The sequence below is a fragment of the Lactuca saligna genome, chromosome 8, assembly GCF_052625555.1.
Source record: "Lactuca saligna cultivar CGN05327 chromosome 8, ASM5262555v1, whole genome shotgun sequence".
In the NCBI taxonomy this organism is placed as follows: Eukaryota; Viridiplantae; Streptophyta; class Magnoliopsida; order Asterales; family Asteraceae; genus Lactuca; species Lactuca saligna.
Window position 1 is genome coordinate 65,715,895 of NC_136424.1, and position 15,908 is coordinate 65,731,802.

General features: G+C 30.7%; 1 protein-coding gene and 1 long non-coding RNA gene across 3 annotated transcripts; one reads left to right on the top strand and one right to left on the bottom strand.

Moving 5' to 3' along the window:
* Positions 1-726: 726 nt before the first annotated feature.
* LOC145011457 (ubiquitin-conjugating enzyme E2 2-like) lies at positions 727-2,362 on the top strand. The gene is made up of 6 exons (XM_078970182.1): positions 727-909; positions 1,364-1,497; positions 1,607-1,632; positions 1,715-1,804; positions 1,913-2,001; positions 2,118-2,362. The coding sequence occupies exons 2-6, from the start codon at positions 1,373-1,375 to the stop codon at positions 2,244-2,246; spliced, it is 459 nt and encodes a 152-aa protein (XP_078826308.1). The 5' UTR covers positions 727-909; positions 1,364-1,372; the 3' UTR covers positions 2,247-2,362.
* Positions 2,363-6,303: 3,941 nt separating this feature from the next.
* Positions 6,304-9,227, bottom strand: LOC145012187 (uncharacterized). 2 transcript variants are annotated; one of them, XR_013664406.1, is made up of 3 exons: positions 8,962-9,227; positions 7,381-7,444; positions 6,700-7,284 (listed from the first exon to the last, which is right to left on the bottom strand). It is a non-coding gene; the product is annotated as an uncharacterized LOC145012187 (long non-coding RNA). The 2 variants fall into 2 exon arrangements; XR_013664405.1 differs by lacking the exons at positions 6,700-7,284; positions 7,381-7,444 and adding an exon at positions 6,304-6,679.
* Between the last annotated feature and the right edge of the window lie 6,681 nt (positions 9,228-15,908).

The following is a 15,908-nucleotide window of genomic DNA, read 5'->3' on the forward strand; positions in this document are numbered from 1 at the left end:
TAGGGTTTAGGGTTTAAGGTTTAGTGTTTAGATTTAGGGTTTAGGGTTTAGCTTTAGTGTTTTGGGTTAAAATTTAGGGTTTAGGTTTAGGTTTAGGGTTTAGTAATGTTCACTTGGATGAAGTAATAAACGATAATTGAAGAAAGAAAACGGAGATGATAAAACGATAATGAAAGAAAGAAATGTTATGGAGAATGATATATTTACCAAGTGAAACCAAACTGAGTATATTTAGCATGTTAAAACGACATATTTTAGAGGTTTAGTACCTAAGCTTAAGTGGGGCTGTAATGTATATTCCGTATCCCATATATATATATATATATATATATATATATATATATATATATATATATATATATATATATATATATATATATATATATATATATATATATATATATATATATATAGACACACGTACACACATTTACTCACCCCTACAAAATGACACATTAGAAAGAAAAAAAAAACACTGTATATAGTTAGTTTTAAGAAATGCACAGCAAAATAAATGATTATTTTTACTAATAGTAAACACCAGTTAGTTTAATCGATTAACCTAAGAAAAAATACTCAAAGATTCTCTTAAGGTTTAAAATATAAGGATAAAATACTCTAGTTTGAGTGTTTTACAGCAAATCCATACACCTTTGTAGGTCCATGGAAGCAATCGAGAAAGCAACCGATAAGATTAAAATTGCTCTTTCTCTCTCTTTCATACACACACATCGCCTAACAATTCTCCTCTTTCCAGTGGTTCACCGGTCGTCCTGTCATGAAACTCTCTCTCTGATAGTTCATATTACTTTGGCTTCTTTCAATCGATAAATCACCTAACTTTACATCACTTGACGCTGTGTGTGGGAGGTTACTTACAACGTTCTAGCACAGGGTTTACTTACGAGGGTAAGTCGGATTTCTTACGATGATGTGCTTTTGATTCTTTAATTTTATGATTCTTCTTAGGTTTCCGTTATGTTAAGTTTGTCTAAGATTTGTCATCTTGAAGTATCGCGTTGTGTGATTTTGATGAAACCCTAATCTTAGGTTTTGGAGCAACTTCATTCTGGATCTAGGATTTCGATCTTATATCTTAGGTTTTGTGGAATTGGAGTCAAATATCTCATAGCTCGAATCATTTTATGCTACTGATACATCGATTGTAGTCACAAAGTCCACTCTCCACAAATAAGTTTAAGATCGATTATATAAAGTCCACAATTCCATTACTGTATTGAATCTGTGATTGTTTGAAACTTATTAACTGTAAATGACTCTTGTAAGATAAGGGCTTTGATGATCTTGAACTCATTGCTCCATAAAACCCTTTTAAATGTTTTTTTTTAAATACTTTTACTAGGTAAGTACAATGTCAACTCCTGCTAGAAAGAGGCTTATGAGGGATTTCAAGAGGTTACAACAAGACCCTCCTGCAGGCATTAGTGGAGCACCCCAAGACAATAATATAATGCTGTGGAATGCTGTAATATTTGGGTACTCAATAATATTAAAATCTCAAGTTCATTCTTTTTTGTTTTCCATGTTTATATACATTTATATTCCAATCACATATTATGTAATACATATTGTCTTTTTATTTCAGCCCGGATGACAGTCCATGGGATGGAGGTAACATCATTTTCTTTCCTCTTTTTATATTTTTTTCATTATCATGTAATGCTAAATTATTAAAACATCATTGAACTAATAGGTACGTTTAAATTGGCTCTACAATATTCAGAGGATTATCCTAATAAGGCACCAACTGTGAGATTTGTTTCTCGTATGTTCCACCCAAATAGTAAGTAACTAAGCAAAATCATAACTCTATAAGAAACAATTTATTATTTTCATGTAGTTTGCTTCAGTTATTGTTTACTAATAATACGTATTTGTATACAACAAACAGTTTATGCTGATGGAAGTATTTGTTTGGACATCTTGCAAAATCAATGGAGTCCTATCTATGATGTTGCTGCTATTCTCACCTCCATCCAGGTATAACTTTCTATGAATTTTTTTTATGCATTATATTAACGAAATACTAATGGGTTAAAATACATTCTATAATAAAAAATATATATGAAAATGAAAGTACATTGCTATTTTGACAGTCGTTGCTTTGCGATCCAAATCCGAACTCTCCCGCAAATTCAGAAGCTGCGCGGGCATTCAGCGAAAATAAACGCGAGTACAACAGGAGAGTGCGAGAGATTGTTGAGCAGAGCTGGAATGCTGACTAAATTGGTTATATCATATAATATATCCATGTAATAAAAATGTACTTTAAGACTTATTTTATTTTAGACGTTGTACTATTTTATATGTAAAATAAATACATGTTTTGGTTTTCTTTCAATTTAGGATTAAATTTAGGGAACACTGCAAAAATGGTCCTTGGGGTTTGCACTTTCTTTGGCTAAGGTCCAAAAAAGATTGAACTTGCAAAAATAGTTTCTTGCAAGGTGTGGTTGTGGTTTTGGTCTCTTAACTTGATACCACTAACCATATGTTAAGTACTAGGGAAATTACTAAATTAGTACAAAGGATGTCAATAGGGGCAAACGGGGATGGGCATCCCCCGCCCTCACCCCACCACCGAAATTCCCCCGTTCCTCTGCCCTCGCCCTTGTTTTCAAAATCTCTACCCTCCCCACCCCGCCCCTAAATCTTGGATTACCCCTGTCTCCGCATATGTTTGGGCTTTTTTTTTTTTCTGAGCTAAAAGAAATTATTTTATGGTTAAAAATAGTTATTTATATCATAATTTTAATGTAAAAAGCAAAAATAGTATAACATTTAAAAAACGTTATACTAACAATTTAAAAACATGATATTTTGTTGATTTTGGGAGTTCAAAATCATTGTTATCAACTTATTATTTATATATTTATATAATAATATAATTAATATATTAATGGGGTCCCCATTGAGGGTTCGAGATGGGATTGCCTACCCCGTCTCCGCCCCCGAAATTACAACAAAGGTTGATCTTGCCCCCGTCTCCGATTTTTTAAACAAATATCTCTAATATTGGATCAAGGTCTCACGTGATTTTTTAACAACCCTAATTAGTATCCTTATTATTTATTTTTATTGGTATATGTTATTCTTTTGCTCCCAACATCTATCGTACATTATATTAAATACACAACCCTAAAATCCATTTGCAATCAGCACCTACTCTTTATTTCATCTTCACTGGCAATCACATCTCTAACTCCACCAAACCCCTTTTCATGCTTAGGGATAAAAGAAGTACTTGAATCACATGGGAAAGACCAAACACTAAACTTTTGTGATGGATTTTGTGTCGATTACATGGTTATGGGACTCTCTATGAGATTGGTTCTAAAGAAATTTATAGGCTTAGGATGGTTATGGTATTAACATATATCATTAATTTTGTGTATATATATATATATATATATATATATATATATATATATATATATATATATATATATATATATATATATATATATATATATATATATATATATATATATATATATATAGAGTCAAGATCAAATAAGAAGGAAATTTTTGGTAGGAAGGTAAGAAGTTTTTTTTCTACATATTTTTTTCACGAACAAATAAAATGAATCATTAAATGATTCATTTGTAAGATGATTCACAAGAAAAAATTCTCAAAAAAACATCTCGATGATTCATTTATATAATGATTTTGTTGTTATTCACTAAAATTGTCATAAAAGTGATTTTTTTCATAATTTACTTAAAAATGAATCATAAAGATGTATTTTTAAGAATTTTTTCTTGTGAATCATCTTACAAATGAATCATCTAGTGATTCATTTTCTTTGTTCGTAAAAAAAATATGTAGAAAAAGAACTTCTTACCTTCCTATAAAAAAAAATTTCTTACCGGATCTATATCCTATATATATATATATATATATATATATATATATATATATCAAGATTATAAAAAACGTTCGACATTAGCTAGTCGGTGGACTGGAGTCAAGGGATTAATCGGCTAGGCGGTGATTTATCGAGAGATTAATCGGGTACCATTAATTGCTAATTGATTTTAAAAAAATTAAATATGACTAATATCATATCAAAGAAACAAAATAGGTTAATATGATCAATACAATACTAATCATATCTCAGATTGTTTCCATTGAAATAAAACTTCTTCAAAATGTTAAAATTTTATTGTTTTATAATGTTTCACTCATTATGTATGCAGAGATTAACCTCTAGGTGCCATCTAATCGGTCGAGTAGCGCCTAGGGATTAATCGGGACCTAGTCGGAATTTTTACAACATTGATATATATATATATATATATATATATATATATATATATTATTATTATTATTATTATTATTATTATTATTATTGTGGTTTTAAAAATATACTATAGTTTATATGTTATGTTAGCAATATAAAGTTTCTTAGGTATATTTACTTACACCCTAGAATGGAGATTTATGGTATTGTTTTTATTATTTATGCTATGATTTGGATTTATTTATTATGAACTTTAAATGTTATAAATGGAGGTGTGATGTGAATGCAATGTAAAGTCATGGCAAATTATAATGTTTTTCAAGACGTGATAATTTTATAAACATTAAAAAAGATAAATGATATAATTATAGAATTATATAAAATATATCTAATTTTTATAAGTGTTATATCATTTAATATGAAAGTTATAAATTTCAATGTTATATGTCTAATAAGAAAGAAAAACAAATCGCGTCATAACGTGATAAGACGCACATTGACTCGTTATTTGGGTGCTACGAGTAACAAATCCGTCTTGGATGTTTTTGATACGGCTACACCATACATCGCGTCATGACATGTCTTGATGCACGATATGGTGTGTCTTTTAGAACGATGTTAAATTTAGATATTTTAAAATTTGTACGTTAGATGATTTCAAGTTAATTTTAGGATGATGTTGTGATCATGTTTTCCGGAAATTTCAACAAGTGATATTTAAGACATTGTGATCATAAATGGAAACCCCGGGGTATACTTCCAAGCCCGATGGTTATTTACTACTCGGGTTTGGTATATAGTTTTATAATCGATTATGGGACTGGATCACCGATACCCATGCCAAATGTGTCCCATTGCCATCCCTATGATGTCTTCTTCCTCCTTGCCTTTTCCTTCATTGGATACCAAAAATGAAACAAATCACCACCCTCCTAAAGCAAACTTGAGAATGAATCCAAATGAGGGATTGTGAATGTGATTCAACAAATCCATAATCTCTCGTCTTCCCTATACTGTCTTCCTATCCTACACCCATCCTTTTTTTAGATGCACCTCCATCGACTTCCACTACCTCTGACAATTCCCTTCACCTCCTACTTTCTTCTCTACTTTTTCCCTATTCTTTCCTATTACACCTCACTCTAAATACATAAAAAAAAAATCATAAATTTTACATTAATCCACCTACATTAAATAGAAAATAAAATATAATACTGAAACAAAATATAATTTTAGATAAATACACACACATCAAAAAGCTTCATCACGTTTGCCATGTATTTTTATTCAAATTAAGAGAAATCTAAATATATGTGAAACGACCACTAAAGTTTGTTATGTAAAATGCTTTATTTTCGTATGTTTTTATTCAATTTAACTGATTCAAACAAATTTTTTTCGTAAAAATCGGCTAGTTTGTTCCGTTCTAAAAAAGGGCATAAACCGGTGCTCGTTGATCCATTCCAACCGCTTTGAACCAATTTTTAAAACATTGGTGTTAGTAAATGCAAAGCCTCATTTTTATTATATAATATCAAGTTTATTCTCACATCATGGTTTTTTAAAGTCCTTTTGTTATTGTTTGGTCAACTTTGTGAGGAATTGTCATAAATTACTAAATGGCATTTATGATGGCCTAGCGAGGATCGTTTTGGTAGAAAATACGTTAAAAAGAGTTACTCATATTCGAATCCCATAGGCTTCATTTGTAGAGTGCCCATTTGTTCAAAAAATGTAGAATGTAAGGTGCAGGGAAAGAAAAAACAAGCTGTGGTGTAAGCTAACCGCACAATGTGGTTACACTTTACACACATGTTAATGCAAATATGGTTAATTCTGAGGATTCAAATGCATATAACGAATCAGAAAAATGCTCTTACGCCCTAACGTGTAATGAATTAAACTATATATATATATATATATATATATATATATATATATATATATATATATATATATATATATATATATATATATATATATTGGTTTGTAAATGACGAGAAACTTTATAGCAATAAATATAGTAAAAGCATAGTAGTTTACTGAATAATGAAATATTGTAACAACTAACCGACAACCCGTAAAGCTCTTCTTACATTCTTGATAGCAAATTGGTTGATCAACTATTCGTAGGCTATACTCTCTAACAGAGGCAGGGCCGACCCCAAGATTTCAATGGTCTTGTGCAATTTAGTAAAATAGGCCCTAAAGCTTATAAATAAATAAAAAAACATAAAATTCTTGTTTTTCATAGTTGTAATATACATAAAATTCTTACATTTTTCATGTCAAACACATTTTAATTCCATGAGGTATATTACAGAAAAAGAAAACACATATGATTTATAAATTTCTTTTTTCCTTTGTGCTTTTTAGATTTCCTCTCTTGATCAACCAAGCTAAAATCTGATAAACTGAAATGTAAAAGAGAGAAATATAAAAAGAATAATTCAATAAAATTTAAAACATAATCTGAATTGTATAAATCACAAATATAAAAATTAGAAAGTTAGAAAAGATTTATTGCTTTACCAATCAAAAAACCACTTGAACAAAAACTAAGAACAAGGAGAATTCGATAGCCAACACACAATGAATCTTTTGAGCAACACTGTTATGTAATAGGAACAATAAAACACAAACTCAAAAATATAAAATCTCTCACATTGTGCAACAAAATCAGAAAATAAGAGTAAAAGTAAAAGATTTGAAGAAAAAAACTGATATGCAATTCTAGAAATCAGAAAATTACATTCTGATTTTTCAACACTTCAAAAAAATTCTAAAAATCTAAAATTTCTAAACCTCAATGTTGGATTCATAGTCACACACTGAGTCATAAAAAATGAAAGGAAAAACATTCATTTAATTCTTACAAATCAGAAATGAAAAAAACAAAAAAACAAAACCTTATTTACTTGTACCTACAAAATTCATAAAATGATTTCCTCAATGCCTTGTTCTTCTGTATTTCGAAATTGGTTTCCTTATTCCTTTGATTTTGGAAACTGATTAGTGTCTACCTTAAAAAAAAATAGAGATAAAAAAAACTAATTTTCGAAAAGAAAGAAGAAGTGAAGAACAAAGCTTCTATGAAATTTGATTAGAGTGATACCTTCACTAGTGGTTTCCTAATTCCTCAAAACTTGTGTGAAATTTGAAGCTTCTAAAACCTGAATCTGATTTTCGAGGAGAAAGAAGAAGTGAAGAATGATGGTAATACCTCTAAGAACTCAAATCGAATGATATTTCTTATTGCCTCAATGCATCTAATAGATTGTAAAATAAAATCTAAAAATGTTGCTTCAACCTACAGCAATATTAAAGTAAGCGTAATAATCAACAAGAAAAAATACAGAACATACATTTCGTATTATTAAGTCACATTGGCATATAATTGCAAATCCCGTATGAGAAATGACTTCCAAAATCTTAAACACACAATGTACACGTGCATTATATTACATAGGGTTTTATACAGAAAAATCATGTTATTTTGGAATTTTTTTTGATAAAATCATAAAAGTTTTTTTTTTAAACAGAAAAATCCCATTATTTTGGGAAAATCATATGAGTGTAATTTTCTGTTAAAATATAAAAAATGGTTTTTTCATTAATTTGGGTAATATGTTAAAAAATCAAAAATTTTCCGTTGAAATTTTTTTTAAGACTTTATTAAAAAAAATCCTAAAATAATGAGACATTTTTTTTTGCTTAAATCGCTATTAATTATGCAATCAACAATCTTACTAGCAACTTTTTTCTCTTTTTCTCGAAATTTTCGTTTATCATAGACATGTGAATGATTTGCCTCAATTAACAAATTCAGGATATATATATATATATATATATATATATATATATATATATATATATATATATATATATATATATATATATATATATATCATCAAAATTTGTTATCTATGTCATTTAATTATCTTTATTTCGATTGTTTTGTGTTCTTTTAAAAAATAACTTTGGAATAATTATAAAGCCACTTGTCAAGACCTAGCAAGGATCCACATGAAAAAGAAAGTACATTTTAACCAAGTGGCTTTTTAAATTTTCAAAGTTATTTTTTAATTAGGTTATCTATGCGGTTATAATGTGTAAACGGGCTTTCAATGGAAAATCTAGAATGACTTTGGGCCTTCAAATGGGTTTGCTTAAGCCAGATTTGATAGGGACAAATAAATGTCTTATAGAAAAAACATAAATTATAATAAATAACAATGTATTTCTATTGATTTTTATTTATTAAAGCATTGCACTTTAGCTTTATTTATTAAAATATTGTATTTTGAAAAGTCTAAATAATTATATAAAATTATAAATGGAATTGAAATAAAATAATTATTGTTATTATTTGGGTATATTTTTCAAAATATATTATCTAAAAGAAAAAAAAAAATAGAAATTACAATGCTTTAGTTCAATGGCAGAGCTTAAACTTTTTTTTTTCTTGTATAACAATTGGAGAACATAGGGGCAGAACCCAAATTTTATATGTTTAGGCCTAATGTGTATAAAATTTAATAACTATGAAATAAAAGCTATACAATGAGCAAATAAATGAACGATAGGTTAGAATTTCTTACATTTAGTCCTAAAAAGCAATGCAAATATCTAACTTCCAAATATAACAACAAAAAAAATTTAACAAGTAGTTAACTAAACCAAAGAAGAAGTATACCTGAGGCTTCACGAATTTCACATAAAAAATATGATGCAAATCCGCAACCATATGAACAACCATGACTAGTAGATGAAAAAAACGAGAATACCATTTGTCAGGCGAACCCTAAAGTTCCCCCAAACTCTTCAGTAGAAATTATGTACATGATTACAAGTCAACACCTCAGCAGAGATTTCTATTGAAGTGTTTGAAGGAACTCTGGGAGTAACTTGACCATTCATTTATCTTTCTCTTTGTGTTTCTCAAGTATATATAGACCAATTTAGTCCCATTGGCAATTTCATATAAAAATAATAATTACATAAGCTTTTAGCCATCGTATTTGTAGGGTTGTTACTGAAAAATCATCATCATTACACAAAACCACCAAAATATGCCATACCAAGTCATGTTTTACATCCTACTTGTAGTCTCGCTAAAAGTGCCTTTGAAATTGCTTAAAAACGTTTATTTCCAAATAAGGGTTGTCCCTCCTTTCTAATATATTTTTAACTCGCTAAAAGTGCCTTTGAAATTGCTTAAAAACGTTTATTTCCAAATAAGGGTTGTCCCTCCTTTCTAATATATTTTTAAATTCGAAGAATTCATGGGAGTTTGTGAATCTCTGATTAATCTTGTTTCTTGAACCTAGTCTCAAGTGTGTATCAAATGCAAAAAAGAATATAGATAAAAGAATTAAGAAAATAAAAGTGAAAAGACCCAAATCATGGACATGGTTCTTATGCATATTCTCTTCACTCTTTGTCTCCTTAGATCATGTGCTATTCCTGCTAAAAGTACAATGGCGGTATAAGTTCTTGAATACACCCATGATTCCATCCACATTCATAGACTACCAAAGGGGATGCATTGGAAGGTTGTGCGGTACAATCATCATAGCATGAGCTGTTAATAAAAATATCATGAAAATACGTCAATCTTGGTGGAGACATGCATCATTTGTATGACTAAGGATTATGATATGTCAACTCAAATGTCATATGTGTTTAATTCAGTTTGATGATACACCCGTGTGTGACACATAAGATTTGTTATTTAATTTGTTTTAGATTATAATACAAAAAGTCATCGTCGACGAATATAGGTTTTATGTAAACGAACGAGGTTTAGCTTCTAACTAAGGTTGAACAGGCAGCACATGGTGGCGTAGAGTTTAAACCATAACAATTATTTGGACAACCACAAAATCGTTAATCAAACATACATATTTGTGTCTGAATATATGTATGTGTTCAGTTATGAACATAGATAAAATAATGGGTTAGATAGTTCTATGGTTTGCTTAAACAGTTTAATAATAAAGAAACACGAAACACTAAACTGATTATGGAGATATGTATATAATGATAGTAAAAAGAAGAATTTGTAAGTGTGCATTTCTATGTATTTACCTGGTTTAGTCATTTTATTTTAATTATTGTCCGCCGTTTTTGCCCCTACAATGGAAACCTAAGAGCATACGGTGTGGGTCATGTTGGTTTTTGTTGTGGCTGAGTTGGCAGCCCATAATGCCGTTACAACATCAAAAACACCACCTCTCATTCTTGTTGCATCTTGTTGTGGTGGTTCTTGTTGCCTCCATGACAAGAAGAAACGTGATCATCTATTGGCTGCCAAATTATGTCTCTCTATCTCTCTCCTCTTAACATGGTGTTATAAACCATGAACACCACCCCTCATCTTGTTACTTCTTGTTATAACACCACTTCAAGTTGCTCATACCACATAGTCTAAGGATTGAAATGCATGATTACAAACAAAAAGTTCATATAATTTAAAATATTGCAAGTGTCGCATACGATGGACATATGACAGGCTAGTGGTGGGCCACCCAAAGAGTATGGTTTATCCAATTCATCCTTTCTATTTTTAATTATTATATCGTTTTTATTAAGGGTGAGGAAAACTGAAACCGGAAACCGAAAAACCGAAGAAACCGAAACCGAAGCATAAACCGACGGTTTGGGTTTGTATTATTAAACCGAAAAATTCGGTTCGGTTTGGGTTTTAGGAATGTGCAAAACCGAGAGAAACCGAACTGAACTGAACTTTACAAAAAATATGAATTCTGCGATTTATTATGTATATATATGTTTTCCTTGACTTATAAACACAAATAGATGGCTGGTGTGTTGGTTAAGGCTACGGACTTATAAGGAAAAATACCAAGGTTCGATCCCCACTTTCAATGTGTGGAGCTTTTATTTTGTTTACCATTATCAATTCTATGGTTCTATACGCGTGCTATGGTGTGAGGCGTGATGTAACCGTTACGAAAACGTCAAAGACGGGTTTGTTAAGTGTGACGCTCATATAATGTGTCAAGACGCATCTTATCATGTTATGGCGCAGATTTTTTTGTTTTGTTTTTTTTATCGGGCTTAAAATAAATGAGTTTTTATTAATTTTTTTTTCTATTAGATATTAATATAACACTTCTAACAACTTCATATATTTGATAAAATTCAATAATTATATGATTTATATCTTTTAATGTATATAATATAGTCACACCTTGAAAAACGTCATGGCTTGTCAAGACTTGTCATGAATTAACTTCTACCGTGCCACGCCTTACGTTATTTAGAACGTTGATCAATTCCCTTTGTTTCTTCTATTTCTTAAATCGAAACTCATCGACCGAGGATCAAACATTCTTCCAACTTACCTCTTATATAATGCAATAAAAACTACGAATTCCCACCAAGTAAAATTTCGAATGGGTTTTAGGTTTAAAACTGAAACCGAGTTTGAAAAAACTGGGAAACCGAGCCCATCAGTTTGGGTTTAAGGTTGGGTTTTATATATTTGAAAACTGATACCATCAGTTTGGGTTTGGTTTTGGGTCAAAACCGACCCATGCTTAGGCCTAGTTTTCACTAGTAACTAGGAGGAAAGTCTGGGCTTCGCCCTTAGACTTTTTTTTGTCATGCCAAAATGTAAAAGTTTTGACTGCAAGGACCAAAAGCGTCAAAGTGGTTAAAAAATTGGATCCGGCCTATTCTTGAAATAAACAACTCGCACGCACTCCTTTTCCAAAAAAGATCAAAACCTCAAGCACTACACTTAGATTTATTAGATTTGTTGCTTAAATATCAGTATTAAACCTGAAACTCCCGGTGGATGGCCAGTGGCCCAAAAAAAAAAACGAAGGAATCGGTTACATTTTTCATATGATCTCCTCGTATAGATAGACTAAAAAATTGAACAAAGTTCTTTTTGTATTACTTTGCCTTCTTTTATATAAATCTGCATACAAATTTGACAATTCATGAGTTATGTGTAGCAATCAAGGTATCGTTACCAACATTTATATTACACGCATAAGGTCTACGTGTGGTAAAATGTCCGGATTCATTGTTTTTCTATGATGAATAAGGTGAATACTCTCACTTAGAACATATACTCATTATGGGTGGAGAATTATAAAATTTGCATGACACAAGCAAGGTTTGAGTGTAATGATAAAAAAATATAATCTTAAGAAGGAAAGAACAACAAACAATCGCTCTTCTACCAACATTAGAAATAGAGGGGTGAATACGAGTAACATGTTATATGCCAATGTCCTATATTGAATGAAAATTGTAGCTAATAAATAGAAATATGCTTGAAATCAACTTAGAATGGAGTGGTTATGATTTTGTTAGTCATACTTCACCATATTGCATTGCCTTAGAAATGTCAAAGAGGTTTCTCCTATTGCTAGAAAACAAAACAACTTCAACACTTTAGACAAGTATCAAACAAACTTTGGTGAAACTTGTAGAAATAAAACTTCTGAAAAACGTAAATCAAAAGAATACAATATTAACGTGGTTTGGTCAAGGTGACCTACATCCATGGACGAGAGAGAGAGAGAGAGAGAGAGAGAAAGAGAGAGAGAGAGAGAGAAAGGGAGAGAGGGAGGGAAGGAGGGAGGGAGAGGATTTTATTAAGATTCCAAGAAGAATTATAATCACACACAAAAGTTGTACCTCACTTGAGCTCTCAAAACAAAAGAAACTCTCTTGCTTACTAACTACTCTAAAGGATGTGCACTCAACCTTATAATGATTTCTCTCTTGAAATTATTGTGTACATTCAATCGCAAAGAATAATGAATGGGGATATAAGACTATTTATATGAAAGCATGGAAAACTCTAATTCTGATGGGCCAGAACCATCCAAAATTATCCCATAAATGGGATGCCCTAATTATCAACCAATCACATAATGTCATGTGGATGTTGATGGATGCAAAGTACGTACTTAGTATTAAATTTATAACCTAATAAACTTTTACTATCTATGCACCTATAGGCAGTGTACCTAGTCAATTTATAGCATAACTCAAGTAAGTCGGGTGTCGATAACAGAATGGAATTCAATTAATAAAATTAAATACTTCTAATTAAACTATTAAACAAACTCTGATTGGGGGTATTTTACTCATTTTTCAAGATCAGAATAACTTACTATCAAATAGCAAACAAGCACGTAATGAAAACAACTAAACTTCAAGAATTAAAAGAATACTTCTACCTACATCCGATTTCACTTTCTCCTATGGTTGATTTCTTATGGATAGATTATATTGATTGCCAGTTATGTAGCTATTATGATCAAATATCTAGGCCTACCAATTTATGAATAACAAAGCAATGATCATGCACAAGTTAAACACCAAATTAATAATAGCAAAATTGGATTGTGAATGATATGAGTTACTCTCCTATGATCAATTCAAGCAACCAATCACAAATTAATACTAATTATGCTCTGTAACACAATCAAAGTTACTAGTATTAATTACTTAAACTAAGATTTGATTAATCCTAGCTCTAATTATCTAATGATCATAAACAATTAGAAGATAATTTCATGCAATTAATATGATCTCTTAACACACAAAATCTGATTGGTAGATCTGGAAGATCTTCACAAAACCAGGCTCCTCGTGGGCAGAGCTTCGGCTCGAAAATTTTACTTCTCGGGATCTTCGGGGCTTCGGGATTAATACCGGGGCTTCGGGATATTTTTTGCACGAAAAACGAGGCAAAAACACGAGAGAAGGAAAGAAAATAAGCAAAGAAACTCGGCAGCCTCGACTTCCTTTTATAGGGGCTGGACTCTCGATTTACGCTGGGCGTAACCCGGATAAGCCCGGTGACTCCCCCCTTTGGATAATATCTGAATTTATATTTAAATTAAATACTTTAATTATTTAATAAACTTCAAAAATTCATATCTTTCTCATATGAGCTCCATTTTCGACGTTCTTTATATCCCCGCGTAGGTGAGACTATGATCTACAACTTTCATTTAGACTCTCTTGGTTAATTTTGACTTTATTTTTATTATATTATTTTAGTAGGTCGGGACAGGAAAACTCCGTTATAAATTCATAACTTCTTCATCCGACATCCGTTTTTGTCTGTCTTTTTACCATTGCACTACTATAAACAAGATCTTCGATTCTAGTTTAGATTGTTTTGGCTAAAAACCGTTCGATCTCAAATCGAGTATTCGGGCTGCATACTGGTAAGTCGTAACTTAGAAAAATCATAACTTACTCATACGAAGTCAGATTCGGACGTTCTATGCATGCTCATGGTTTAACGAACTCTACGACTTTCGTTTAGATCACTAAGGCTAACTATCACTCTAACGTAAATTCACTTTTTACGTCATTCAGCGTCGTGCGGTTCTGTCGCGAAACTTCGACAGGTCATAACTTATTCGTTATAACTCGGATTTTGGCGTTCGTTATATGTACGGAATCCTTGTAACATATACTACAACTTATTTAAGATTATTCCTTCAAAATAATCTTCCATCAAAAAATCTTTTTTGACACTTAACGTCTCTAAATTGACTAGCCCTGATCTACGGGCGTTACAAATGTAAGTATAGGAACCTCTTTAGCTTCATTATAATCATTTACATCAAACACATCATCATCAAATTTATTCCCCGCATTGTCATTCCTCTCCTCCAACTACTACATTAAAAATAACACATTATACTTACTAACGAAAGACACATTAAAAATTAATTATTAATAAAAGTTATTTTTAATAAAAGTTAATTATTAATTATTAATAACACATCAAATTTGTCCACATGCACGAACAGCCGGAAGCATCTTATATATCCATATCTACAATTTTTACAATTATAGTAATAAAAGTTAAAATTAAAATAACAAACAGAACAATGAAACCATTTAAATATAAGTAAATTTTTGTACTCTAATTGGAGCCGTAAATCCTGAGACGGAGTATTTTAATGTTTGACGACGCTCAGAAAATGATAAATATTTATTTATCTTGTTCCATGTATCTTCAAGGTCATCATACAAAAGATCCCATAGATAGCTGCCCCAAGCGAAACTAACAAAACAAAAAAAAATTTAGTTATAATATAAATTAACATTAATAATATAAAACTTTCAAAGTAAACAAAAAATACCTGTTCCAGACATCCAAATTCTCAGTAAAAAAAAAACCAATCTTGTGGCACCCGATCATTTATTTCTTTTCCCAAAAAACCTTTACACAAAATGTATATCAAACATACCCTAACTATATCGGCGTCGTCAACTTCTAAGAATGGTTAATTTAAAATAAAACTTTTCAGGTCGCCGATTTTCACCGAACTATTTGTATAGTTCGGAAATAGCCGCTTACGCAATAAACATCTTTTTTACTACTAACTATACACTTTTTTCCCAATGTTTTTTTGGATACTACCCAAAATTGAAGCCAATTATCAAACAAAACTCTTCCGGCCCATATATTATTTTCGTATCGCCTACTCTAAATATAACCGTTTTATTCCATCTGGAGATAAAACAACGTCCGGCCGTATCTGATGAAGGAACATTTTGTGGAACAACAATCCGTTCCTTTGTAAACGAGGGATGCCCAACAAGTAACCAAATACAATATCTCTAAATATA